Source organism: Micropterus dolomieu, linkage group LG22 (genome assembly GCF_021292245.1).
Source record: "Micropterus dolomieu isolate WLL.071019.BEF.003 ecotype Adirondacks linkage group LG22, ASM2129224v1, whole genome shotgun sequence".
Taxonomy (NCBI): domain Eukaryota; kingdom Metazoa; phylum Chordata; class Actinopteri; order Centrarchiformes; family Centrarchidae; genus Micropterus; species Micropterus dolomieu.
The window spans coordinates 15,614,170-15,641,627 of record NC_060171.1 but is presented as its reverse complement, the minus strand read 5'-3'; the positions used below and the strand labels follow the sequence as shown (position 1 = coordinate 15,641,627).

Here is a 27,458-nt window from a genome sequence, read left to right as displayed (position 1 = left end):
ATATTGCAAAAGAGAGCTTAGGAAGAGAAGTAGATGTCCATGTATCATTAGGGAGAGTGGAATTGAGAGAAAGAATTAAAGAGGGCTTAATAAAAGAATGGCAGAGAGGGTGGGAAAACGAAATTAGAGGCAGACACTACTTTTCTATACAACCCAAAGTTAGGAAGAGATGTTTATGTAACATTTTGTCCCGCAGGGACTCAGTTAAAATGTGCAGATTGAGGTTGGGGCACTGTGGATTAAATTATTCTTTGTGCATTGTAGGGAAGCATGTTTCAGGCTTGTGTGAATGTGGGAGTCTTGAGACAGTGGGGCATGTTTTCCTGGAATGCAGAAAGTATAGGGCAGAAAAAAATGTACTCGTTAATAAACTGTCAGGACATGGAGTTGAGGCTTTTTCTGTTTTATCTTTGTTTGGGCACAGTGACGAGCATAAACTGATCTCCAAGGCAGTCCTTCAATTCTTGCATGACACAGGACTGTATGTAAGAATTTAGTTCAAACTTTGACCTGTGGAGGGCAGTAATACGCTCATAAGCGTCCACACTGCCGGAATCTTACAAGAAGAAGAAGAAGAAGAAGAGCGCGCGACTGTCAAAATATCAACAGTAGCAGCCGAAACTTCACCACTAAAGTCTGTTAAACTCAGTTACCTTTTGTATTTTCTCCACATTGTTTGTTCCGTAACAGGAGTTGTGTTGTATAACGTTACATTTGCAATGGGCTCAAAGTTGATATCGAGTGCTAAGGAGTTTTACAATATTCTTCGGTGAGTGTACATTAGAAAGCTTAACGTTAACGTTACTAACGTTGGCTTTGTTTAGCTAACATTAAATTACCGCTAGGCAGTGGATGACTTGTCAGACTTTTGCTCATGTTTTCTATTTGATTGCTTCAATAACCACGAACTACTTACCAAGTGTGGTTAATTTATGCTGTGTTATGTGTGTTATGCCGTTTGGTCGAAGGTCTCTTCAAAATGGGGAAAGCAATGATCCATGTACATATGAGGTAACCTTTAATTTAATTTGACCTAACGTTAAAGTAAAATATTGTCCCAATGTGGTGTAACGTTAATGTTATGTATTTATCGTTATGTTGTAGTAGTGATTTTGAGACAGTATCTGTTGGGTTTCAGGAGGACATCCAAATGTTAAAGATGTATGGTGACAGGATCTCTGTGCTGAATTTGTGCTGTGGCAACCAGCCAGTCTTCATCTGTGAAAAAGCAGTGAGTATTATTAATGCTGGGACTCACTAAATGTATTCAGGGTGGCTGCAAGCCCTAGACAAGTATTACTGTGTACAATGTACATTGAATAAATGAACACATTGTGTTGGATTTTAGAGGTCTGTAGCTTCTTGTTGCATGTTTTTTTCTGAAACACATCACTAGTTTGACTAGCTTATTTACTATCATTGTGTACTACATTCATGCACCATTGTAAATGTACAATCCTGAGTCGAATTCCTCGTATGTGTACATATACCTGGCAATAAAGCGGATTCTGATTCTGAAAAGCAAGGGCTATAACTCAAGAGACCTGTGGTTGCCCTTTTTCCCCAAACATTCTTATTCAAAACTCCTTACCTATGCTGACCTTTGGACCATGTTTGTATTTCTTAAATTCATAAGGTTCCAAAACTAAACGAACCTGCTGATCAACAAATGACTGAAACATTAAACGGCACTACTGATGATGATGATGCTGATGCTGCTGCTGCTGATGATGATGCCAACGTACTCCAGACAGAATTGGGACCCCAGCCGCTCACAATTATGAAAGCAAGGTGACCAATGCTGAGACCTAGAAGAATACTTCAACTAAATAAAGCAAGTGCTGGTAAGATTATATAACCTGTGTATCTAATTGTTTTCTTCCTCTTTTTAAAGGCAATTGCTTTCTTGGTACACATTATCTCAAAATGCTAATGTGTCAGCTGTGGACGAAAACCCTGCCTTACACCCTCTGTGGGTGCGATGTAACAAGTCTGATCCAGCTGGAACAACCTGGTTTGGAGCTGAAACCTTCTGCATTGGCAATAAAGTATCTGGTGTCAAATTATACTCTGTTACCTGCAAAGGTATAGCGCATCCATGAAACATTATCAGTAATAGGAATATTTGTTTTTATATTCCTCCTGTGTGAATTATTATGTTTCTGGCATTTGTTTTTTAATTCCAACTTAAATTTTGTCAGACTCAACTGTGGACAAAAGATCTCTCATAACCTTGGACGAGCTTAAACAAGAGCACAAGAAAAGGCACCACCCATCCTCGGTAAGTGAGTGTGCATCCTTTCTTTTAAGTCAATCTGAATGATTGTTCATTCACTTACATCTTTCAATTCTTCCAGATGGCCATTAAAGGCAGTGCCAGGTTTACCTTGTTTGGCTCCAGTGTTGTTGAAAACACTGTCATTGAGTCACAGAGCAGCGTGACAGTGGATTTCAAATGGAGCCATGTGGAGAGTATCCTTGAGACCCCACCTCTGTCCTCTACAGCAACACTGGTAAGCACCAGTAGTTCACACTCAAAACATACACTTTCTCTACCATAAATACTTACTTTTTAGATGTATACTGTTGACTTTTAATTTAATAATACCATTTACGATACAAAATAAAGCAGTACATTTTGTGTACTTATTTATCTTTGTTCACATTCAGAATATCAAAGTCACCAGTGGGGACATGAGGAGCCCAATGTTTGAGATGTACAGGGAGCTAGAGTTTCTTCAGGTTTGTAGTAGTAGTCTAAGATGAATGACAGTGAGTATCATTACACAAATACACCACTAAATATATCAGATTCCTATTATTTTAGACTCTTGCTGATGGTTTGAGAACTGGTGAGACTGAATGGATGGAACCTTTGGAAAGCATGTCAGCTGTACATTTGACCAAGGCCTTCCTAGAAGGTATCTGCTTTGTGAAATCAATGCACCTTTTGCTATGATTTTAATGCCGGTAGTTAAAAAGAATATAATCTTTTGTCTTTTTCCTTCAGAGCTTCAGAGCACTGCAAAGACACAGCCAGACCAGGCTGCAACAAAGGCTGAGGTATTGTAGTGTTAAAATCAAGGGATATTTCACAATTCACTTCAGAATAAATTTGGTAGCTTTCTTTCTTCTTCATCTTTTCTTGAAGACCCTAAAGCTGAAGACTGACACGGACACTCCCATTTTCAGCTCTTTCTTGGAACGAGGCGATTTGGATTTTGTGGAGCAACTGTGGGTCCGGATGAGAAAGAGTGAGGCAATTCCTCTATTAAAGAAACAAGATATAATTTGATTTAGCTATACAGACAGTGACAACCGTTTTCCTCCGTGTTGTTTGATCATTACAGGCGTGACTTCATATCAAGACATTGGAGACTGCCTGAAACTGGTCATTGATGCTCTAAGATACGGTGACATCAAACCCTGGGTATGAAATGATGCGGCTTCTGAAAACGGTTTATCACTGAGAAAAGAAAAAGTTGTGTGAAGTGTATTTATTCATTTATTTATTTATTTATATATATATATATATTTTTACTTCCACCAGATTCACAGAGACAGCAGCAGCTCCCTCAGCAAGCTCATCCTGCAGTCCTACCACCAACAGATTGATCATGTGTCTCTCACAGGTCTCACCCCTGTCCACATGCTGCTAGAGATGGGTCTGGACAAGATGAGAAAGGATTACATCAACTACCTTATTGGTAATCTCTAACTTGTCACCCTATTGTCTGTAACTATATGTCCTTTCCTATGTGATTACAGTAAGATGTAACATCACTGCATTAATCATTAAACACAAACTTTACTTGTAACTGTTTATTTGTTGTTTGTTTTTTCAGGTGAAGAATTGACAACTCTAAACCATTTAGTAAGTTTAAGCCTATTTTTACTGTTTTCAAATGACTGTCAACAAAATATTCTGAATTTGATATTTATACTCCGCAGTGTTATTACCTGAGCACAGAGGTTGACCTGCAGGAGCAAGTGATCCGGCTCCGGAAACTGCACCATCTGCTGGAAATAATTGTGACCTGCAGTACATTCCTGGGTTTGCCCTACGACCGGCTCTTCCTTCTCACACAGTAAATAAATTAAACTTTTTTCCAGTGATATGTGTGTGTGTGTGTGTGTGTGTGTGTGTGTGTGTGTGTGTGTGTGTAAAATGTACTTGCCTAAAGATGACAATAAAGTAGACAATTTCATTTCTCAAAGATCGTGCTTGCAGCACTACAAATCATACCCATACGACGAGGAGCATGAATTCAAGCTGCAAATCAAACCCGCGCTGATCAGCCATTTCTACCAGAAGTAAGGAATAAAAGCCTTTGTGCACTAACTGCTTCATTACATCCAAAGAAAACTGTAAATGAAATTGAGATGTTTGTCTTTTCATTCATGCTTTAACACAAAAAATTGAAACAGAAGGTAAGACTTCTGTGATTTTGCCTGAGAAATACACACACACAACACAATTGTGCTTAGCAGTCTAACTAGAGAAAGGTAGTGGGGGCCATTTTGTACCTTGCATAAGATTCTTGCCTAGTCAGCTGTAGTCAGAGGTGCTCATGAGGGGAAAAACACGTTAGCTTTCACACTGTTGTGAAAGTGGCCTGCCTGCCTCCAAATACAGCTGTACTGATTCAAACCCACCGTATCCTGCGTTTTGTGATAGATTCACAACAACAGTATGTTGAGCTGCCCTCTGCCGGTGATCACCTAATATACATTTAAGTGCCAACTGCAACGCTTCAACAGGGTCCATTGTCTCATCCCTCATGTTTGTATGTGTTCCACAGAGAGCACCCAGTAGTGTGGGGAGTCGAGGTGTACAGTGGCCACGGTCCTCGTGAGGTCAGGACATCCTTACAGCTCAGTGACAGACCACTGGTTGATCATGTCATCTTTGAAACAGGTGATCTTTATGCACCTTTCTAAATATAGTGTACAAGTATACATGTCATATAGTGTCATATTACTTGCTCAGTAAAGTACAGATAACATTTCTCTTTTTCGACTGCCCTGTGTTTAGATTATCCAAATGAAACAGTGAATGGGGACGGTGAGGATCCCGCCTTCTTCTCCACCATGGTGTGCTGCAGTCTCATAAACTTTGCATGAATTTACACAGAGCACAACTGAACAACAAAGGAGGTGTTTATTGTCATTTTTGATGTTCTCATCAACAAGCCCGATGGCCTTATACGGCATCACAAAGTGAACAGGGGCCAATATAGGGCTTTCTGTAATATACTATATTTTTGTCAAATGTTTTAAATGATCAACTTTCAGTCAGTTAGCAATTTATAGAGATTTTGAAGAGGGTTTTTTTGCTGAACATCTCCCCATTTTAAACAAATGAAATCACAAAGTACAGTAGATCACAAGGGCTGTTTGCAATGATAATATTCCACAGCAATATTGTAATAAGAAAATCCAACATGTTGCAGTGCTGTCCACACTGTTTTGATTGTCTGGTACTAAATTCATTATTATAGGCTAAGTCAATGTTTTTACAGCAAACACTGTATGCACATCAAATTAATGAAGTCACTAATTCTTTTGAAATTCAGTTCAAATAATGTATTATGTTCACACATTATCTATTAAAGATCCATTTACAGTGTGTGTGTGTGTGTGTGTGTGTGTGTGTGCTGATGTTTGTGATTGTAACATGCACACTGTTGAGAGCTCCTTTCTAGTTCCGCCTCCGCAGCAGGAACATAAGGAAGATGGCACTGAGCAAAATAGAGAGTGTGCACACAGTGGGAACAACGATCTCAGTTACCATCTCCATGTGGCTGGTCAAAGGGTCTGCAAAGCACACGCACACACACGCACACACACATTAACAACTCAGTAGCATTATTTTGTAGTTAAGACACTGCTTATGAAGCGAGTAATGATGCTCAAGCACAGCACTCAAAGGGTTAATATTTTTCCCCTACATCAAATCATCTTTTATCTAATTTAAAGTGAGCATGAGTGATTCCTTACCATGTATAAGTCTTAGAATATTGGCAGCAGTACTCCGCTGTTCCTCTAATAAAAAAAGAGAAAGTACTCAGAGTTGATTGACGGCACTTTAACCCTTTGAGAACTGCATGCCGCTACTGGGGTATATTTCGGAAAGCAGCATTTGCACCATAGCCAGATAACTTTTAAAAGTTTTGTCTTCTGAAAAGTTATTTAATATTAACAGTGATCAGCGGGCATGAAACCATGTTTCTCATGATGAAGTTTTGTTTTCTAAATTCAATCCAGATCGGTGACAGACAGGTTTTATGTTATCTGGGTAAATGTATAAACCTGCTTTGTGAAATTCCCCCGTGGACACAAGTCCACAGATACGCTTTATGCTTAACATGTTTTGTCAAAGCTGCTGTGAAATTAAATGGGCTGCTCTTGGTTATTAGATTTAAGCACAGCAGTAAAACGTCAGATGAATGAATAGAGGGAGTACAAGCTTTTTTTCAGAGGCATGTCTTAGTGTTAAACTGCAGAGGCTTAATTCTGTTAGTCAAACTTAAAACCACATAATCAACAAAGCAACAACACAAAAAATGACATTAATGGATGACATATACCCTCAAGTTCTAAACTTCATCATGCACTGGCCAAACCTTTGGCATTTCTGCATGTTCCTTGGCTTTTCTTCTAGCTGGAGGGGCAAACAAAGAAGATATCTCAGATATTCTGTTAACAGATTTGATTAATTATTTTTTGTATTTCCATCATTCTTTTTTAACTAATAATTTGTTCATGTGTTTTCTGAGGCGAACAGCAACACATAGTCATGTCAAATTATTATTCTTGAACTTATTTGGATTTAAAAACTATTCACATGTTTTTGATATTTAGGTCAGAATCTTTATTTGTTTACCCCAGCTAGTTCACCTCTGATCACTAATAAACATGGTCAGGGATGTTATAGACAAACTGACCTGCGGCTAGGAGCTGGTTGCTTGAGGAACAGGTCTCAACAGCCTTCCTCCTCCAGTTTTCAACCTGTTTACAACGCAATCAAACACCATCACTGAAATTAATCTTAATGTTTTCATTTCAGAAGAATATCTGGATGTCTAGAAAGGATTAGAAGCAGGGCTTTGTATAGTGACCACCTTAGGTCTCTTACCTCTCTCTGATTGGGAAATCCATTGGAGCTGATGATGCGTTTGTAAAACTGGACAGAAGCTTTAGGGTAGCGAGGCTTGTTTTTGTTCCTGAAGTCCACATAGTACAAGCCAAACCTCTCGGAGTAGCCTTCATCCCACTCGAACTTGTCCAGCAGGGACCATGCAGTGTAGCCCTTGACATTGACTCCATCTTTGATAGCTGAGTGACACCACAGAGAACACCAAATGACTTGACCACAACAACTGGATTAGACAGAATAAATTTGCTTACCAAACAAAAGAAATGCACAGGTGTTTTTTTTTACTGTATGAGCTCATTCACCTTTCAGCATCTCATTGATGTAGTCTTTATAATACTGTATCCTCCATTCGTCACAAAGCTCTGTGCACAACATCTTCTCAGAGACTCCATTCTCGGTCACATAAATCATTGGGTTTCCATACTGAGTCTAGATGAGAAACAAATCAATATGATGTGCAATAAGTTGTCTTAATTATTTTAACTAGGGTTGCAACGTGCCAAGATCATTTCAGGTACAGCACAAATGTCAACAGGCCTATAAGTCACCTTGACAAAGTTGAGCAGACGTCTGAAACCCCAAGGCACGGAGTAGAGCCACTCAGACCCAGGATCAGGCCATCGTGGGTCAACCAGCTCAGCCAGGTCACGGTCAGTGAAGTAGCTGCTGCCACTACGACCTGTTGGGTTGTTCTTTTGGGTGATGTAGCGGGTGGTGAAATGACCAATGCCGAGGAAGTCACAGGTCCCCTTGATGTAGCTCTTCTCTTGGGGGGAAAATGTGGGCAGGCGAGACGTCCCGAGCCCCTGTTGGACACTCTTCCTTCCTGCACAATCGGTAACAAGTAGCTATTAGTTAATTCCCCAGTGACCAATATTCCTTCGGCATGAACTGTTGACAGTTGAACATACCAATGAAGTCTTTCATCACTTGAGGGTAGTCTCCATGAAAGATGGGTGTGGCAAACCAGCCCAGGTAGAACTGGACATATCTCTCAGCTGCTTCGATGTCTTTCTGGTTGGTGATATCCACCGGCTCTCCCCAGTCTCCAGACAGAGAGATGCCAACCAGACCTGCAGATGTGGACAACAGCTCTCAAGACTAAGACAGACAGTACTGTTGAGTCAAGTGTTACTTTCAAGAGTTTAACCTTGTTTACCTTTTTGTTTTGCCCTCCATTGTGTATCATAACTGTGCCAAACTTTAGCGTGTGCCTATGAAAAAGATGGTGTGAATATGATTTACATTTCAGTTCACATTAATTGCTAAGCGTTTTTGATAATTGAATATGCTGTGTATTTATTGTCCTACCTTGATTATGTGATGGGCAGCTCTGTATGCCCCTGTTCCTCTCAGCCTCAGTCCAGGAGCATGCTCACCTGTCTCATAGCCTTCAACTGCTACAGACTGAAGCAGATTAGTAGTGTCATGATAGTACTTTCTGTAACAGGTTGATAATACCTGTACATACATAGCGTACATATAATGTAAACATATTTATCCAAGCTCTATTATTTAAAAACAATAATGTATATGTTACAAGGTGGGTGTGGATGTAAAATCTGCTAGAAACTGACTTTGAACCTACCCATGGATTGTTGAAAGTGATCCAGTACTTGACTCGGTTGCCAAATCTTTCAAAGCACAGGTTAGCGTATTCATTGAAATGATTGACCATGCTTATATTCTGCCATCCACCATATTTCTCTTGTAGGACCTAGAAAAGCAAAGAGTACATAAACTTGGTAAAGAAGAATAGTGCTGTATTGCAAAATGGCTGAAGTTAGGTCTGATGAATATTTTGTGTACCAACCTGAGGAAGATCCCAGTGATACAGAGTAACAATGGGAGTGATGTTGTTCTCTAGCAGGTGGTCAATCAGTTCATTATAGTACTGTATTCCTTTTTCATTTATATGGTCAGCTGCAAATTGTATCAAAAAGTAGTTAACTTCTCACCTTTAGCACTTAACACATTTAATCATATATGCTTGACTTGAATTAACAGCAGTTACTCACACTTTATGCCAGTGGGGATGAGTCTAGGCCAGGATATGGAGAAGCGATAGTGGTTAAGCTTCAGATCTTTTATCAAAGAAACATCATCCTGTACAAGACACACACACACACACACACACACGCAAATGGAGTGAAATATTTAGATTTCCTTTTGCTGCCCTCTGTTTTGGTCCTAGGTCTCAGACACACCATCCCTGATCACCCCACCTTAACTTTGTGGTAGCCTTCACAAGAGGAATCCCCTGTTTCATTTTGTTGGATTTTGCCTTTCTTATGACTGAACACATCCCAGATGCTCAGTCCTTTCCCATCCTTGTCCCAGGCTCCTTCTGTTTGATAGGCGGAACTGCCGGCACCCCATGAAAATCCTAATAAATACAACATTGACAGCAACCATTCAACTCTGCGTTAGGTAACAAGCTTAAGGATAGATACCAACTACTAAATGAACTGCATCCCACTGAAGATAAGAACAAATTGCGTTTACCAGCTGGAAAAGTGCCATAATAGAAGGAGCTGTGGTCGTTCTTTGTCCAGTCGAAGTCCTCAGCCGAAGACAGACACAGCACCAACATAAACACATGACACACACTGAATAAACAGCGGGGCAGCATGGTACTCCTGAGCCTGCAGCACAGTCACTGTCTGGTTCTGCTCCAGTCCCTCACTGACGTCTGCACACAGATGAGAACCATTCAGCATCACCACTTCATCACAATACTAAGCTTGGTCTTCCTCACATATGCACATATGTTTAAAATGGGGAAAAAATCAAAATCACTAAAAGAACAAAATGTATAATGTTGACAATAAACTGTCATCAAACAGTCTGAAAGCATCCAATGTGATGGACTACGGGGGGGTCCCGCATCCCTAATGCAGAGCCAAATACCCCTTTTCAAACTCAATGGAGTGTGAGCTCATCTTGCTGAGGCATACAGATCCCATACAAACGATGGTTTCACCTCTGTAAGCAAAGTTAATGTTTGAGAGGTTGATAAATTTACAGGGCACAATCACATGACAGCGGATGAACCGTTCCACACATTTAGTCACTTCGATGACTTCATCATTTGACAATTATAAGGCAATTAATGCGATTTCTTACATTGTCACTGTCATTGTCAATGTAAACATGATTCTTTTTGTTAATTTCAGTTTCAGGTGTTCAGGAGAATCGTATCACATATCAGTCTCATATATCTGCAATCTGTGATAGGATTTATCATACGCAAAGTTGAAGACATTGCACTATGATGTATAATAATGTTAGGAATTTTAAATGAGAAACATGGTCAAGCTTGGACATATAAGCTAAAATCTTGTGTTACTGGATTTGTGAATACTAATTGTAATACACATTCCTGGCCATGTTTACCATTGTTTTTCCCCAGATATATAATGTTATCCGTTGAGCATTTTTGTTTCAGTATTCCTTCTGCAAATGATTTTTCACTAGATCACTAGTTCAAAATCCATCATCACCATCACTCCATAAAAATTGATTCACAATAGCAAATGTACTGAATAATATGTCCAATTACCTGTGTATCTTATACAGAACTCATTTGCAGCAGGTGTGTGTGCTGAGCCTAGGTCCCTGGGTGAATGGGAGTTCTCCTGGAACAGCAGACTAGGTAGAGAGCTGTATATATCTATTGGAGCAATCTCTATTGTACGTTGCCTGTTGTAGCACCACCCTTCTCCAGAGCTGTCCCTGCTGTCAGTGTGAAAGCCGACCTTATTGTGAGGCTCACTGTATTGTTTTAGCTGTTTAGAAAATGCTGAATGGTTTGCTAGTGGAAAGTGTTTGCACTGCATTACCCATTCGCCTGGGTCAGGTTAGGACAATTTTATATATGTATTACCATAATTAAATATCTGACAGGGAAATGAAAAAAAAAAACACATGTTTTCATCCTCTTATTGGCCATAAGCAAACATTCATTACATCTGAAAAACATTACTGTATGTTGGGAAGTATGCTGGCGTAAAAATAGAAGTGTACGTCGTAAGAAAATCAGTCAGGTGAACCCTACGCAAAACATTTTATTTTGTGCTTACGATCATACTTTCTTACATAATGCATACACACCATCTTTTTATATGGCCCAGCCATACATTTTAATGCTAATCCTCAAAATGCACAATATGTCTAGTAAGCTATAAGTACCTAATAACACTGTCTTACCGCATTTCAGTGAGACATTTCCCACAAAATTTGACACATGAATTCTGAAATTATTTGAAAACTGTTAGCACCACACATCAGTACACTGTAACTGGAACTCCATCCAAATAACTTAAACGTCCTAAGTGATAGTACAAAACAGGTGAACAAATAAACAGATGTCCGTTTACATGTGGTTCTTCTTCAGTGGTGCACATATTGCCCCATGAAACACTGAGAGTCTCAGTAATCGTCCTCCTCATCCTCCTCAGGCACAAACTCAAGCTCATTGTCTTCTTCGTCACCATCCTCTTCATCTTCATCCTCATCTTCCTCCTCCTCCATATCATAATCTACAGCAGCGTTCAGTAGCAGTTTGGTTCGATTGATCTCGCTCTCATCATCTAGGTTAATATGAACCTGAAACAACGAAAACAAATAATAAACATACACCTGATGACCACTTTTAAATTAAAACTTTAAAAAGTGCAAACGAAGTGTGCAAGACAGAACTTTAAAACAGTAATGAGAGCAGGAGACAAACTTCAGAGATTGTTAACATTGCTCTGGGTGCTGTCATATTTTCATGACAAGAAGACACAAAACAAAGCTCATGTCAGAGTGGCAGCAAACGTCTAACTGGAAACACACAATGATCTCGTCACAGTTTAGTGAAATGCAATTTTTTCATATAACTACATTTTTTAAGTCATGTTGGAAAACTTGTCTCAAGCCATCTAAAATTATGCATTTAGCATGTATTACAAACATGCAGACATATCTGAAATACAGTTCAATCGTGATCATGCCTCTTAGTTTATGTTTAATGAAATGCTAGTGTATGGTACATTAGAGGCAAAAAGGAGGCTAAAAGGAGATTCTAATTCAGAGTTTTAAAAAATACTAGAGCTTTCGAGACAAGAAGAATAAAGCAATTTCTAACATTCTCAAAGAGAGCAAAAGTTATTTGGTGTTGCCTTTAAGTGCAGTGTCGTAATCTGATATTGCCCCCAAATTAAGGGTTTAAAAACCCAGTAAACTCAGCAACATATCTGCTGGAGAAATATTTACTTGGCTTTGTATATATTAGTCGTAAACTGGAGGTTTAAAGTAATGAGATTACAGCAACATAAACATGTTACCTGATTTCCTGTTTGGTTTTTGTATGGATGTAAATGTATTTAGTGAGGTTATGCAGATCTGCAAACATCCCCAGAAAAACAGCACAATAGTGTATTGTTGTAGACACAGAGAAAACATCTGAATCTTAATTTCAACAAACTCAAGCAACAATATTATTAAGAATATTGTAATATCTGAGCAAATAGCGGGGTTGTCCCCAGATGTTCTGTCTTGTACAGTGACTTACCTCAGTTTCTGGGGATGAGCGTTCAGAGGCTCCTTCTTCTGTTTGAGCACTAATGATAGATTTCAAGGCCCCTTCTTCAAACTGAAAGTGAACACGATATATAAACCACAGGTATCACAGACCCGAAAAACCCATACTGTGAATTATCGCTTACCTTCAACCTGTTCAGCTGGTCTTGTAGCATGACTTTGATTTTGAGGAGAGTCTCCTCTTCCTTCTTCAACTCCTGCAGACGGCTGTGCATCTTTACTGCTGCAGTCAGACCATTCCTCACCACTGAAAAACATCAGTAGTCAGGGGTGCAGTGTCATTGATTGCAAAGAAGACGGGGTAACAACGTTTCCAACCCGTCAAAATGTTTCTGCCTTTTAACTTGAATTGGACAGCAAGTATCTTCACTGAACTCAATTGATAAGTAGTAACGTATTCTAGTCCAAACTGTGTGGAGGTGAGATTTCGCTAGTTTGCTAACGTTAGCTTTCATTCAGTTGCTGTCCCACCTATTTATATTTCCCTTAAGTTAACCGTACAACAATTCATCAACTCTGTTTATCAGCTAACGTTACAGCGGCTTGTAAAATCGTGTTAAAATGAAGTATTTCACAGTAAAGTATAGTGGCACATTTATCATATGTAGTACAGATTGTATCAAATAAAAAACATGTACGTTGTACTGTTAGTGCTAGCTACCGAAAAAACAATTTGGCTAAGTAGCTTTAACCCAAAATGACGTTTATTGATATTTATTTCCACACATGCAAGAGTAAAACCCAGTTTGACACTATTACCTCTGTTTATAAACTCTGCCTACAGCTCCATACCACCGTCGAAATCGGTGATACACAACGTAACGTGTTTCCGACAGCTTTTATTTTGAATACTGATAGCTTTACTTAGCTGTTGTGCTACAGCTAGCTAAAGTTTGGGTCCTGCGGTTATGCGGTCATATCCGGGCTTATCATCTCTTAAAGAGTTGTAGGAAATGTCAAATTAGCAGTCTCGGGAACGAACGATGTGTCAAAAAGGACTGTCAGGGCAGATATTTGAGACTCACTTGTGATTCATTAACAACCATTACTGACAACGTCTGATAATGAAATTCATTTGCCGTTATAAAGTGGGAAGTTTTTAAGAATTTGTTACCAGAAAAGTAATTAGGTGGAAATTGATTTATACATACACGCAGAATATTTTTTTTTTTTATCATACTTCATACCGCTGTTCAATTGGTTTATGCCCTGCACTCGATGTATTAAAATAATCGATAACTTGCATCTCTTCACGTCCAGAAATACAAGCTTACGAGAAGCACATAAATGCAGCATTAAAAGTGGAGGGACGTTGAGTCTGGCGACATCTTGTGGCGAAATGACGGTAATAAAACATTTTTTCATTGGGGTGGAAATAAGAGTTGTGAGATATTTATTTGAACAAAATGTGTTTTTTAGACTGTAAGAAACCTTGTGAGTGTTTTGTGATGTTAGTTGATTATCTAAATAAAAATAAGTTAACAAACCACAGCAATTCTTTTATACATTATTCTTAACAGTTCACGACCTAACGTTAGCTAATTAACATGTATTAGTATAAATGCAGCTATTTCATTCAAAGAAAGGTTTGAAGTGGCAGGTGTCAACTTTACGACACTAGGAAGCCTAATTTGTAACAAATGTAGTTCATGGTGTGTTAGTGTCCCTCATAAAACATAAGGGTCAAACTATTAGAAGGCAAATAGGCCTTAAAAGCAAGGCCTGTTTGTTACTTCACCAGACTGTATGCTGGGTGTAACTGTGCTAATGTGCAAGGTGTAAATTTGCCTTTCATGCTGGCGTGACTCCAAGTAGCAGTTTTACTTTATGATTAGCAAGACTAAAAGTGAGTGACAGTGGAACAAAAACAACGGTTTGCAAACATGCTTTGAGAACAGATTTGTGGGAAATGCTGATTTATGACCATACCTGAGAAATGTCAAGTATTTACATGCATGTTAAGGAAGCTGGGATCCTTGTCATTGTACAGAAATATCTACCGTATTTTCCATGTATGCCCAGTTTGTCAGTGGTGGAGGAGCCCTACATGTTTATCTATTTGACCTGCCCCATAAGAATATATTCAGCAGTATTGCACATTACCTACAGCGCAAGTCTCCCCCAAACCTCCCATTACACTGAAAAGGACCAAGCAACATAGATGACAAATCCACTGAAAACTTAAATAGATCACAGATGGAACTCGTTCATGTGAACAAGATTTGAAACGGCTCTTAATCAGTCTTCAAAAATTGTTAGAAGAGCCCATTAGGTTTTTTTATAGAATTCCTTGACTAAGTCCATCCAGATGTGTGCATTGATAATCACAGCATGCAGGCATGGTAGGAGACTCACAATGGAGCCCAGCTAAAAGGAGAGACATACCTGTCTCTTTTCACACACATGAAAACGGGACTGATGTAGGTTCCTCACATTTCCCAAACCAGATGCCTTCTATTGGTGTGCTGGATAATAATTTTAGCAACATGGGTCATCACTATGTGGTGTAATGTAAAGCCTTGTGAGGACAACTGAAAATGTGATGATGCGTCTTATCCTACAAAGGACAGATGGGTAAAATATACCTGCCTCACTGATTACATAATTGCTTTATTCCAAATATTCTGTAACTATTTTATCAGGATGGGGTGTAGCTCACAGTCCTGTTTTAGCTACACAACACTACTATCTTGATCTTGGTGTCTATACTTTCATTTTGTGAAAATACTGTATGTTGTCTGTGCTTCAGGTGAGAAGCAGCAGCTATCCAGTGCCACACAGTGGTTGAAGACCCTGAAGACCCAGGAGCACTCCCAGATAACACAGCAGGGCAGGTTGTGCGGGTGTCCATCTGTCTCTAATATAGCGGTAAGTATTCCAGTCAAAACTGCTCTGAATGTTGCTTATCTGAGCTACTCCGCAAGCTGATGTGTGACAACATATAGGTTTTATAGTACAGTTATTTTTGGCTAAATGATTGCACTGCACTGTGTCATAGTATGTCTGAATTATTTAATGTAAAAATGTAATTAATTAATTGACACATTTTTGCTTGCTGTAAAACAAATATTTTCAAATATTTCCAAAATGAGCTTTGCAATGAAATAAGTCAAGCAGTGTTTTTTTCTGATGGGTCTTCTTCCACTGCTACTGAGGAAGACTGAGGGAAATAGTCAAGTTATATGAATCTATTCAATTTGTGTCGGTCAACTAATGGATTAATTGACTGTTCACAGCACTGTACATTTGCCGTGTTGAGGTATGTGACCATCTACAAGGACGTCATTGTTTTGAGAGCCAAGCACATAAGGAGCCTTGGGAGGGTGAAACTGGAGTTGTGTGTCAGTGTACTTGAGACCTTAAGGATTTGGGGGTCAGACAAAAAGGTGCTCTGGGGCCTGCACCCACTATCACAGCTGCTGGCCTCCTAGCACAGACATGAGAGGCCCCACTGTGGCATGAGGGTTTTGCTTGGAGCTGGTTTCAGCAGCTTGGAGGTGGCTAATACTGTACAGTTATCACTCTGCTCCTTGAGAGCCACAGTTGCTTTTTTCTTGTCATCACGCTGACTCTGTTGCTGCTACATTGCAATTTCTCCTCAATCAAAGCTCTCCTTGGCAGGACTTGAGCCTGGTGCTGAGGCCCCGTGGCAGCTGAGGCCGGGGCTTGGTCGCCCTGCGTGCCGCTGCGAGTGGTGATCTGCTATGCTTGTGCAGAGTTTGAAGGTGCTCCCACTGCCTGTGGAATGTGGTGCTGGGCGTGTTGGATGAGGGGCCTCGCAAAAGGGAGAGGAGGAAAGGGGGCGGGGAACACAGACAGAAAGACATGGGGGGGGGGGGGGGGGGGGGGGGGGTGACCTTTGAACACTGCCGTCAGGAAGTTATGACTCAATTTTCAATCGCGGCAGTAAAACAGAGTAAGAGCATGTAAATAGAGGAGGGATGAAAGATGGAGAAGGAGAGAGGGAGGGATGATGATGGGACAGAATGTAAGGTGAGGCCCAGAGAGATAAGATTATAAAACAGCAGTGAAGGGTTGGTGGAGTTGATGGGGTCGGTAAGTCACTGGGGAATCATGGGTTCTCTTGCAATCACAGCTGAGGAAAACCAGATAATGGTCAGCATTGCTTGTTCTTTGTCTTTGATTCAGGAGCAAGGCACCCAGTCTAACAGATCTTTACTCTGAAATTTGATTGTATGTGATACATTTACATGACTGTGATGCACCATAGGGCAAGCCATCTATGAAAGGTGGGGGTGGCAGCGCCAGGATGTTCCCTCTTAAGCGTTACAGTGATGTGGGCAGGAGCCTCGGCGCCTATGAAGTGAAAGGACCCGTGGAGATGCGGAGGAGCCTTTGTTTCTAAGGAACTACCTTAACCTTTACATTTCCTGTCATGAACTCCCACACACATATTCATGCAAATCGGCACGCACACACAGTGGGATAAATATATTGGAGTGCATTCATTGTAGTCAGCACAATGTTCTGCACGTACACAGAGCCAGATAGGGATGCATACTTTAGTAGTGAATAAGTGGACGTGTAAGTGTACTGATAAAGATCCTTGTATGGCTGAACGATTTGAGGAAAAAATCTAATTGTGATTTTTCTGCCATTCGATTTGCGATTTAAAAGGAAAAAAAAGTTCAGCTAAAGTTCAATATTTACTGCCAGTCTATTTTTGATGGAAGCAGCGTAAAGCAGCACAGAGCAGATAAACCGGGCAGGAATTCAGACACAGAACGGCATAGAGAATCTGGTTGATTTTCAAAATAAAGCACTATGTGCAGACTCCCGATTGTATATCAACAAAACAGACAAAAAAGAAACAATTTAACAACGTAGCTTACCTAATCATGATAGAAGCACAAAAAACAAAGACAACTGAACAAATTAACAAAATCTGAACATGTCAGCAAAATCAGAAAGGCAAAACGCCCTTATTCTGAAATGCTCCATGTGGGATATGTAGCCTGCAAGAGCGACACAAAACTGGCTCACAGAGGGCTGTTATCTGTATTTGAAGCATATAAAATGAGAAATTAACAGCCCAGCAACAACGTAGGGCTAAACGCTCTGCTGCTGAAACACTTCAGTGTGAGTTGACGCCGGACAAAACCGCGGCACAGCTGCCGCCTGTGTCGGTTCGCCTTACCATGATCCCACGTTATCCTCCAGTTTCGTTTGTTGTTGTAAAATATACACGCCCTGTACCCGCTCTGATTAGTGAGTGGGACCTTAACAGGAGGGGCATGGCGCTTGTGATTGGCAAGTAGATCTGTCACACGAGGATGACAACGGAATGAATCTGTAACTGCATGACTGTTTGAAACGCGTCGGATGCGCTGTAGGTCTATAATAAACCTACATTTTAATCGCCAGCTTCACGATTAGCTAATCGCGTTCTTTCAAATCAAAATTTCGATTTGAAAACAATTAATCGTTCAACCCTAGATCCTTGTAAGCACAAATGCACATTATGTGGTTAAAAATATACCTGTGCACACCCTTGCAGGCAGTAGACAGTGCCAAAAGGTGTACATATGTGTTCACAGTTTGTTATGTAATGATTGTAGTGCATAGAAATCATCTGTATGTAAGTGAAGATGTAGAATAATGATCCAGTTTGCCTGTGCACGTTGAAACCTTTCACACTAAATCAGTCAACTGCTTAATCCCAGCGGGCACTCTGTCACTGCATCACAGAAGATGATGGATAATAGTGTTAATAACCAGATTAACCACAGCAGTGTGGTGTGATCCACTGTGGGGGTTTTGTCTATCAACACTTGTATATGTACGTGTGTGTGTAAATGTACAGCTAGGTGCCCACTGCAGCTAATACCGTCCTCATTCGTCAAGCGAGTGTAGTAAATGCTAAGCATTACTCCCCTTGTCCAAATGGAAAACCTGATCATTGTTGCCGTCAGCATTTTATCATCTGAAGCACTTACATACCAGGAGACACTCTTGGTTCCATGCCCTATTCATGACAGGTTCGAGGAAAGCATATTTATCCCATGTTAAGATTTGATTTCAGTCTGCTTATGTGGCTTTTATTTGGCTTTTATACTGATCTGTCCGGAGACGTATTCCTACATTCAGTCAAATTGGAAAGGATCTGCAACATGTTGTGATCCCAGGAAAGCGAAAAAGCAGAGCGACAGAGCGGTGGAGGTCTGGTTCTCAGAAGTACGTCGGACGCATGGAAAACTGAAAAAGGGCTAAAGGCGCTGGCAAATCCTGCATGTAAGGCAGTCATGTGTAACCACAGTAAAAGGCTGTTGATTTAGCTCGGGCTAAATCGAGTGAGCTTCTTTATGTTGCAGCCCGGGGAATGCCTCAGATCACGGCATGAGGTTTGGGCCCTGATATGATGTGGTTTGGTCAGGGATGGCAGGAGTTTGGGGCCGGGGCCGAGGAGAATGCCTCTGTCACAGCTGAAATTTGTAAACTAATTGACCACCCGTACACAGCATTCCCGTTCCACTAGCCTTTCTCTCAAGACCGACAAACAAATCCAGAACTCAAGAACACCTCCACCAGACCAGGCCCAATGACTGTAGTGTGATTAATTACATTTTCCCTTCCCACCTCTCTCTCTCTCCAACTCTCGCTCTCTTTCTTTCTTTCTTGTTCACTCTCTCACTCTCCTGAGCCTGGTGTATTGGTGTGTGTAGTTCACGTCCCTTGGTACCCTAAGTTAAACATCCGTGTAATGTCAGACCAGCCAGAAGGAAATCCACTGTTTTCCTTTTCTGCTGTCGTTTTTTTTTTCTTTCCATAAGGATTCATTATTAGTAAGTCTGCAGGCTCATTTTTCTGTTTTAGTGAGCCTTTTAAATCTCAAATATCCAACTATCTGGTTTCAAAATGTGGTGAAAGATGTTTTAGAAAAAGGTGAAAATAAACAAATCCATTTGACCCTATTCACCACAACCAAAAAGAGGGAAAAATTACAGGGTTATAAAACAAGCCCCAGTACAGCACTGGGTAAAGAGAAGTCTGAGGTGTTGATGCCAAGGACAAAGGTCACATGATACAGGATGATTATATTACTCCCATCGGACTGGCTGTGTGATCATGACATAGCATCAGCTAGGTAACAATGTAATCATTATTTGTCCATGTGGGGCTGTGTACCATGTTCTAAAGGTAACGCAAGTCGAAGGTTTGGCTGGTTCATATGCAGGTTAAAATGTTTTCCTTTGGGTTTTCCTTTCCTTTGGCTGGCATCCCAGTTGTAATTGGTGAGAGACTGAGCTGTTCTTATCATTTTATCTAAAGCAAATTTATTGAGTACAGAGGTTTGGGCATTCCTCACATTCCTCATGAAAAGATGATTGATACATCTCACATCTGCATATGTATGAAGCTACAGCCATAAGATCTTAGCATAAAGACTGGAACCAGTCTGGGGTGGCTGCTTGACTCTGTCCAAAGGTCAAACTGTTCCTTTTAAAAATGATGTCAAAGATTGTGAAATGCTCACTATAACTGTAGGGTTAAGGGTAATGATGATGTTGCAAGTCTCACTTCTGAAGCCCATGTGTATTTAATGAGGTGATGTCAGCAGTCAGCTGTGAGGATGGCAGCCTATGCTGATGTAGGGATAAGGCAGAGCAGGCCCATTGGTTGGAGGAATGTGTGAACACAGTGACAAAACCATTTATTTACAGGCACTTTCACAGTGAGGTCTAGCACCCACAGCCCAATTGCAACCCCGGGGAAGACACAGCTGCGTGTGAACGTTGTAGCACCAGCCCTGCTCACTTTGATCGTCCGACATGAGAGCTGCCCTGATCTCTTGGAACACCACCCATCTTGTCTGATATCCTGAGTGCACAAACTGAGACATTCCTGACGTGCGAACTGCGCGTGACAAATGATCGCCCTTTGGGTTTTCAGCTTTCGCATGCTCTGGGCTTCTTGGCACCGTGAAGTGGGTCTAGGGCTGAGAGTTTTCCCCTCTGTACGGGTTCAGTAACTGGAGCAGCACCACAGAATGTGGACAAGTCCTGGTCTGGATTGTTATGTCAGAGAGAGAGCCTTCAGGGTGGGGCTATGATTTAATATTGACCTTTTTCAACACCGGACAGCCTGCACTCGGAATACTGACGGGACTTTGGGGACTCTGTGTCATTTGGAGTACTGTTTTACTGGATTAAATCAACTTGAATAATACAGATTCTAGGTACAGCACAAAAATAGTTGGTTTCGTTTTAGTTTCAAGCCATAACTCTTAAGAAGAGAGAAATGAAAATAACATATATTACTGCCAGATTAGTCACTGCATATTAGGGGGTAATGTTGGTTTTGATTGGACTCCAGCTCTGCTCCAATTTCTTCTGTGGTTGTATGAAATATGTCCTTTTTTAATTCACAACTGGGGTCTCGAGGTTTTAAAAGGCGTTATAGAAGCCCATTGATTTCTCCATTTCATTAAACAGGCCTTGCACTGTGTAATAACTGATGTCATTCTACTGTTTCCTGTCATTTTCCAGCTCAGGCACTGTTCCACATGCCCTTCTCCAAAGTCCGTCCAGTCAAACCCTGACATGATTGATTCTTTTACACTTCATTTGTAGCGCTCATCAAAATTCCATTGAATCATGAAACTTTGGCTGAATACTCTCCAAAGTAATCTAACCGCAGTAAAAGCCTAAGTCCTCTTGGGACATATATTTCCCCAATGAACTGATGACATTTTGCTAATACAAAGAGAACAAAAATACTACATCGAAAGTGTCCTGCCCCCACGCAGTCCTACATTTTGAATGTGTGCCTGTGAAGTTTGCCTCAGGCAGTTGTATCAGTCAAAAAATATTTTCATTTTGCCAGCAAGTCTCACATTGGCACCACAACTGTTTTTAAAGAAGACTATAGTACTGTGAATTTCTAGACTCCCGCATAGCCCCTCTGCTGCTGCTGGTGCAGTTGCTGAATTGCAGTTGAACACAAGCAGTATTTGCATGAAGTTGCCCCCTCCCCAGTCCTGCTTTGGCCTCTCTCTGGCACAGATGGATATTACTGCCAGAAAAAGTCAGCAGCAGATTTAGCAAGAATGCTTCCAAGATCTTAACTACTCCTGTGCGTTTGTGAAAGCTTGCACATGTTCATGTCTTTGTGCGTGTGCTCAGTGCTGTTAGTAGGCAGATTGTAATCACAAATGTCATGTATGACCAGCTGTGGCGCATCTTGAGACATTATCTGATTACAATCCAGACACGCACCTATCCACAAACTAGATACTGAATCACTGATTAAGTCCTCACTGTCATCTTCAGTTGCAGCAGTTAAAATGATAAAGGTAAAACTTGTTTCATGTAAAACACACTTTGGGGAGGACGGTGATGAAACAGGGTGGCACTGACATAATGCTATTTTGTGTTGGTAAAGATGATGCATTGTGGCTGGCTTAATGTACTACATATTGTATTTAAAAAGAACACAGAGGTAGCAGCATACTCATCTTTTTTTTCCATAGCTGGACTGTAGTAGTCCTCCACGACTACGGGTTACATTGTGGGACCAGGGAGGAAGTGTTGTAGAGGGGCTGTGAGGGCATTGCTAGGCAACACGGTGGGCAACTTGGCGTAATGAGCGCGGGGCTCAGGAGCTGTCTGCTCAGTGTTCCAGGTCCTGACAAGAACAGACAGGCTGGCCTGGGACGACCTGCATGGAGCTGCCACCACGGCCACCTGCTCACAGCAATCATCACCAGCGCTCCAGCCAGCCACCGATACAGCATACAGACCCAATTAAGAGCCCCACATGTCCCCCTCCAGCCAGCCATCACTAACACTCCTGCAAGTCTGACAAGGCTGCCTTTTTTCCCCTTAGCAAATCTCTAATTAACAACATTGGTAGTGGTGAGGCTGGGCTGGACAGAGCTGTTGAAAGGGGCTGGGACTCTGCTCGGGTAATCAGCTTAAATACAGGTTTATTTCCTGCCCCCTGTGCCTTGCTACTTCCAGCAGAGATTACATTCTTTTATCTGTTTATCTCCAATTTCCTCTGACTTGTAACGTGTCTCCTAGACACACTGTCACCTCTACTTAAGGCCAGACTGGCTGCTCCTGCGAATCAGAGCAGTGATCAGAGGTGGTTTTGGCAAGGCACAGCTCTCAACAACATCTCTGTCTGTTTCATTACTGCCATACCACCTCCTCTCCCTCCACTCTCACCTCAATGAAGGCCTCTGATCTTTGCTGCGGAAACACTACTCCACGTCTAAGGGATCAAAGATTCTCATACAGGAATATACCCTTTCATCAGATTATATTTAATCATTCATAGAGAAAGTGTCTTGTTAAAGATAGAGATCAATCACAAAGTTTTGTTCCTGTAACTGGCAAAAGCCAGATTTTAATTTGTTCGAATGAGGGAAAAAAAAAAAGGAGGGAGAAAATTATATTGTGAAATGACCTCATTACTAGAGATGGATTAAGAGAGCTGTGTGTTCCAGCCAAGAGCGAAGGAGGTGGAGGAATTTCCTTTCAGTGGGGAGATGTTATTGTTGGAGCCCTGTGCAGAGCCGCTGGATGAAATATCCTCTTCCCCAGTTTGGGAATTGAGTCTTAATTCAGGATCACCACTCTTGATTGTAGGGAATTAAGTCTAATCATGTCTGTCTTGAGCAATTCAGACAAAAATAATATAGACTGATTTACACTAACATGACAAAAGTAAGTGAAGAAGTCATCCGTACCATTATTAAATACATTTGCTATTGCATTTTATTTTTCATCCATTCATCAAATGATGTCTGTAATGTGTCTTTTCTGGCTTGTAAGGAGAGAAACATTGGCTGTTATAAGGATTTCCCGTGGTCAGTTTTCCAGGGATTTCTACTCATAGACTTAGATGTTGCAGTTAATAAGATTTGTTCGTAATGATACAGTATTGCACGCTATATGACTCACTGAGTACTTTATAAGAGCTTTTGACCAACATCAAAAGATTGGGCTGACTGGATTTTCTGGGTGTTTTTCAGTTCGTTTCCCAGAAATGTGATCACTGTGCAGGACAAAATGTGAACAGTGTTTTATTTATTTATTTTTGTAGTGACAAGCTTAAAAGCATTTTATGTGTTCATTTAGGTAGCGCGACAGTCTTCTCAATAAATATGTTATTGTATGAGAGGCTTATTTTGTTGCACTGTTTCCTTTCCGTGGGTTAACTTACCCCACAGCTAGTTCAGCTAATGGCTATAAATGTGAATTTATTTTTCTTACTATATGTGTTAGCACTGAGAACTAGTAACAAGTGAAGTAAATAAGGTAGGATAAATAAGGTAGTTGGTTTTTTGTTTGTTTTAGTCCTAGTAAATATGTGTGTGTTTTCTCTCCAGCTGGGATTATTTTGAGAAGAATGTAAGTAGCTTGTGTGTATCTGGTTGTGAACTGTGTTTGTTTTCTGTGCAATAACTCCTGTGAATATGTGTGATAATGTAATAATTTTGATTATAAAAGAGAAAAAAACTAGTGATGACTTGTCTACAGTTGTCACCCAATGCATGCTGGGATAGGCTTTAGGTTTAGCTGTATAGGAAGTGGGTAGATGGATAGTTCAGAGGCTAAACAGCAGAGGGTGCTGTTCATCAGAAGGGAAGAATCCTTTGTAGCAAGTTTGTAAAAAATGAATGCTGTAGAAACAAATGGCCAGCATGTGTTGATATTTTATTGATCAAAAGTTTTTTATTTCTTTGGATTTTTCCCCTCCAAAAGAAATTACTGGTACCGTTGTATGGTACTTTATAATTACCACATCTAGTATTTCTTCCTCAATTTTATATTCAGCAATCAGGATACATCAGTCTTCATGTCAGACAGTTGATGTATTAGTCCATCTGGGTAAACCCTGACAGTTTAGGTGTTAGCTGACAATCTTCAGAGGGCTAAATCAGATAAACCACTTGAGCAGCACCTGGAAACACCTCTCAGATGAGACACAGTGCAAACACACTATTTCCTGTTCCACCAAACAGACAGCCTGTGTGTGCTCCAGAGTTCATCTTTCCGCCATCGTCTTTTATTTTGTTTTACTCTCAGTAACAGTTGTGGAACTGGGTAGGCCAAAAGCGTATTGAGCTTTCCTTTCATTGCTTACCATGGATGGAAACTTGCGTGCTGCCCAACACCCAATCTGTTCCTGCACAGGCAGTGGTTTCAGTGCAGGAGGTTCAACAAATACCTAAATGGAGAGATTTGGGTGTGGGGCTGCAGAGAAGGGAGCAGTCTAGCACCAAGCCTCACACTTTACCTGCATTAGGACATTGGCTGAAAAACCCTATATGCTCTGGTAGCCCCTCCATGACTGATTGTTCTGAGCGTGCAGATTTTTTTTCTCTGGTGAACTATATATTTGTATGACCAAGTCCTCCAGCCAGGCTGTGAAGAAAAGAGCAGAGGCTGTCGTTTCTCCGGTTGAACCTGAACTGACAGTGGCAGGGAATACTAAGGTGAGCCTAGTCTCCAAGGCCCTCGTCTCACTTAGCCCATCAATATCCCTCTTTCTTTCTGTGGGGCCAGGGCTGCTGTGGATGAAATTTCAGCAGGGGTATGAGGGAATAGTTCATGGAGTTTAGCACCTTCTTTAACATAGGCAAAATAAATGACTTCTTCTAATGCTTTAATTGGTGGCAGTTTGATGATCAGGTATCACTGGCCTTCAGGGCTGAAGCACCTCGTTGTTTTACCACAGCTCAGTGAAAGAGCCAGTCTGTACCTGTTTCTCCTGAGTTTTCTTCTTCAGGTAAGGAGGGGAAAATGCTTGGTAGCATGTGGTCTGTCGGGTCGTCTGAACTGTCTTTTTTTCCATGAAGTCAAAGTAAAGCATTTGACATTTAAAGTTAAGCCTGGCTACTGATCTCTCCTCCTCAAAATCCCTGCCCCCTGGCTGGGATCTGCACATGAATTAAATCAGCGGCTTAAAAATGGTTCAGCCTCTCTCTCGCTCTCACTCACTCTTTCTCTCTCTCTTCGTGTGGTTTGGTAGGTGACTGCCTAGGCTCCTTTATAGTTGGTCCATGTGTTAAAGATTTAAAGAAAGAGCCAGAGGTGGATAGACACACCTAGGTATAATCTAGAAAAGGCCTCCTCAATCTTCTAACTCTGTCCCTTTCCCAGACATGAGTCACAAACAGAGTCAGACCCCCGCTGTTCTGCTGCACCAACAGCAAGGCCCAAGCTGGAGGACTAGATGTGTGTGCTTATTAGCCTCACTGATGAAATCATCTTGCGCATCAAACACATCCATCAATCTCCACATAGCTGAACTGACTGGATGAGATGTCGGCCAGTTTCGTTCACAAAATAATCATTTGATTTATTAAACATAATTTTTTCCCTCCTGAGGAAGACTTAATTCCCATGCCAGAGCTTGAGTAAAAATCGGGGTTAGTAAACTGGATTAATGATCAGTGAATCAGGCATCTCACAGACAGGCTGGTGTAGAGTTGTGGCTAAAAACAACTTATTATCTGTGGAAGAACCAGAGGGGCTATGTACTGTACAAGTATATACTGTAAAAGAAAGTTGTCTGCTTCATGGTCAGTTAAGGATGGCATGTTGCAGACTGATCTTTATACAAAATGCAGAGTGAGCACTAGACGTAGTCTTCCCACAAACGTACCAGGAGGTTAGAAGAAAGTTGAAATCTGCCAGAGACATTGTTCTTACGTTAGAAATAAACATAAACCACATTGTTTTGTTGTTTAACCCAAAGAATGTCCTTAGTAAACTGTTTGCAGATAGGTTTTTGGCAGTTAACAGTGTGAGGTAAAACCTTTACATGTGAAGTGAAGGACAGTGGACAGTGGTGTGGTGTCAGTTTGTTATTGTACTGCATGCCTCATGGCTGCAGCATGTCACTTTCCATCACTTTCCCAGGTTAGCCCTGTGCAAGGCTTTAGGCTGGCCCACTGTTTACAATACCTCCCATTCAGCCTGCTGCTCCTCAATGAAATTTCTATTTATAGAGGCCACTGGTGTGCAGAGAGTCATCTGCTTGTTCTGAATGAGGTCTGGTGGTTTTGACAAGGTTAGCTGGATTAAAGCATTGGGGGGGGGGGGGGGGGGGGGGGGGGGGGGGGGGGGGGGGGGGGGGGGGGCTGAAGGACAGGTCACAGGGACTGGTCGGGATGAGAAGGCCACCACGAGAAGACTGGCTGCCTTTATTGTATGTGATGGTCAATGTCGGCACACTATTTAGTTAAATGCTGGACATGTGATGAAGCTGAGTTAGCCAAACATTTACTCAAAACCCAAACTCCAGTTTTATCCCTTTAATGTGGCACTTGTGTCTGCCCTTTACCTACACTGACGCCAAGCATACATGGATTTGTGTTCTCATGACGGGAAATCAACATAAAGTAAGAGCTGTTACAACCAATCAGCAGTGTCATGCACATTGATGTAATAATTTTGACAACACTGCCCATTCACCCAGCCAATAGCTCATTGAGAAAGAGGCATTCTCCAATCAGAGGCCAGCTTTTGTAAAAGTGAGACATTTCAGTGCCTGAAAAATATTTTTGACTGATGCACTAATGAACTTAATGTGTGTTGTCAGTTTCCTTATAGGTCCGTTAATGTGCCACAGGACCTTTAGGCTAAAATTACTGTTGTGTTGAGGAAATGTTTTCTGAAGAATTCAATGTGGCAAAATAGAGTGTGTGTGTGTGTGTGTGGGGGGGGGGGGGGAGGAG

The 27,458-nt window shown here is 41.1% G+C and overlaps 3 protein-coding genes and 1 long non-coding RNA gene across 5 annotated transcripts in view; 2 read left to right on the top strand and 2 right to left on the bottom strand.

The window, feature by feature from the left end:
• Positions 1-572: 572 nt before the first annotated feature.
• zwilch (zwilch kinetochore protein) lies at positions 573-5,629 on the top strand. Its single transcript, XM_046037998.1, has 18 exons — positions 573-769; positions 969-1,011; positions 1,139-1,231; positions 1,637-1,791; positions 1,895-2,085; positions 2,202-2,281; positions 2,358-2,513; positions 2,671-2,742; positions 2,828-2,921; positions 3,011-3,063; positions 3,152-3,254; positions 3,351-3,430; positions 3,551-3,707; positions 3,846-3,874; positions 3,952-4,088; positions 4,219-4,314; positions 4,803-4,918; positions 5,036-5,629. Exons 1-18 carry the CDS (start codon positions 720-722, stop codon positions 5,122-5,124), a joined length of 1,794 nt encoding a protein of 597 aa, XP_045893954.1. The 5' UTR covers positions 573-719; the 3' UTR covers positions 5,125-5,629.
• Positions 5,143-27,458, bottom strand: part of lctlb (lactase-like b) — a 24,371-nt gene continuing 2,055 nt past the window's right edge. Inside the window, exons 2-15 of the mRNA XM_046037999.1 lie at positions 9,665-9,851; positions 9,385-9,545; positions 9,178-9,265; positions 8,973-9,082; positions 8,748-8,876; positions 8,471-8,566; positions 8,319-8,373; positions 8,071-8,232; positions 7,708-7,985; positions 7,462-7,588; positions 7,139-7,338; positions 6,948-7,011; positions 6,001-6,045; positions 5,143-5,817 (exon numbers count right to left, since the gene is read on the bottom strand). Coding sequence (XP_045893955.1) covers positions 5,702-5,817; positions 6,001-6,045; positions 6,948-7,011; positions 7,139-7,338; positions 7,462-7,588; positions 7,708-7,985; positions 8,071-8,232; positions 8,319-8,373; positions 8,471-8,566; positions 8,748-8,876; positions 8,973-9,082; positions 9,178-9,265; positions 9,385-9,545; positions 9,665-9,791 — 1,758 coding nt within the window. The 5' untranslated portion in view covers positions 9,792-9,851 and the 3' untranslated portion in view covers positions 5,143-5,701. The remainder of the gene's footprint in view (positions 5,818-6,000; positions 6,046-6,947; positions 7,012-7,138; positions 7,339-7,461; positions 7,589-7,707; positions 7,986-8,070; positions 8,233-8,318; positions 8,374-8,470; positions 8,567-8,747; positions 8,877-8,972; positions 9,083-9,177; positions 9,266-9,384; positions 9,546-9,664; positions 9,852-27,458) is intronic.
• On the bottom strand, positions 11,209-13,662 carry snapc5 (small nuclear RNA activating complex, polypeptide 5). Its single transcript, XM_046038006.1, has 4 exons — positions 13,505-13,662; positions 12,871-12,992; positions 12,717-12,797; positions 11,209-11,767 (listed from the first exon to the last, which is right to left on the bottom strand). The coding sequence occupies exons 2-4, from the start codon at positions 12,958-12,960 to the stop codon at positions 11,591-11,593; spliced, it is 348 nt and encodes a 115-aa protein (XP_045893962.1). The 5' UTR covers positions 12,961-12,992; positions 13,505-13,662; the 3' UTR covers positions 11,209-11,590.
• The window catches only part of LOC123962097, a 46,390-nt gene continuing 31,803 nt past the window's right edge, over positions 12,872-27,458 (top strand). Inside the window, exons 1-4 of one of the 2 annotated variants that reach the window (XR_006822850.1) lie at positions 12,872-13,164; positions 14,006-14,090; positions 15,495-15,613; positions 20,428-21,009. This is a non-coding gene — a long non-coding RNA (uncharacterized LOC123962097). Of the gene's footprint in view, positions 13,165-14,005; positions 14,091-15,494; positions 15,614-20,427; positions 21,010-27,458 lie in introns of those variants that run through there. The other variant, XR_006822849.1, reaches the window with a different exon arrangement.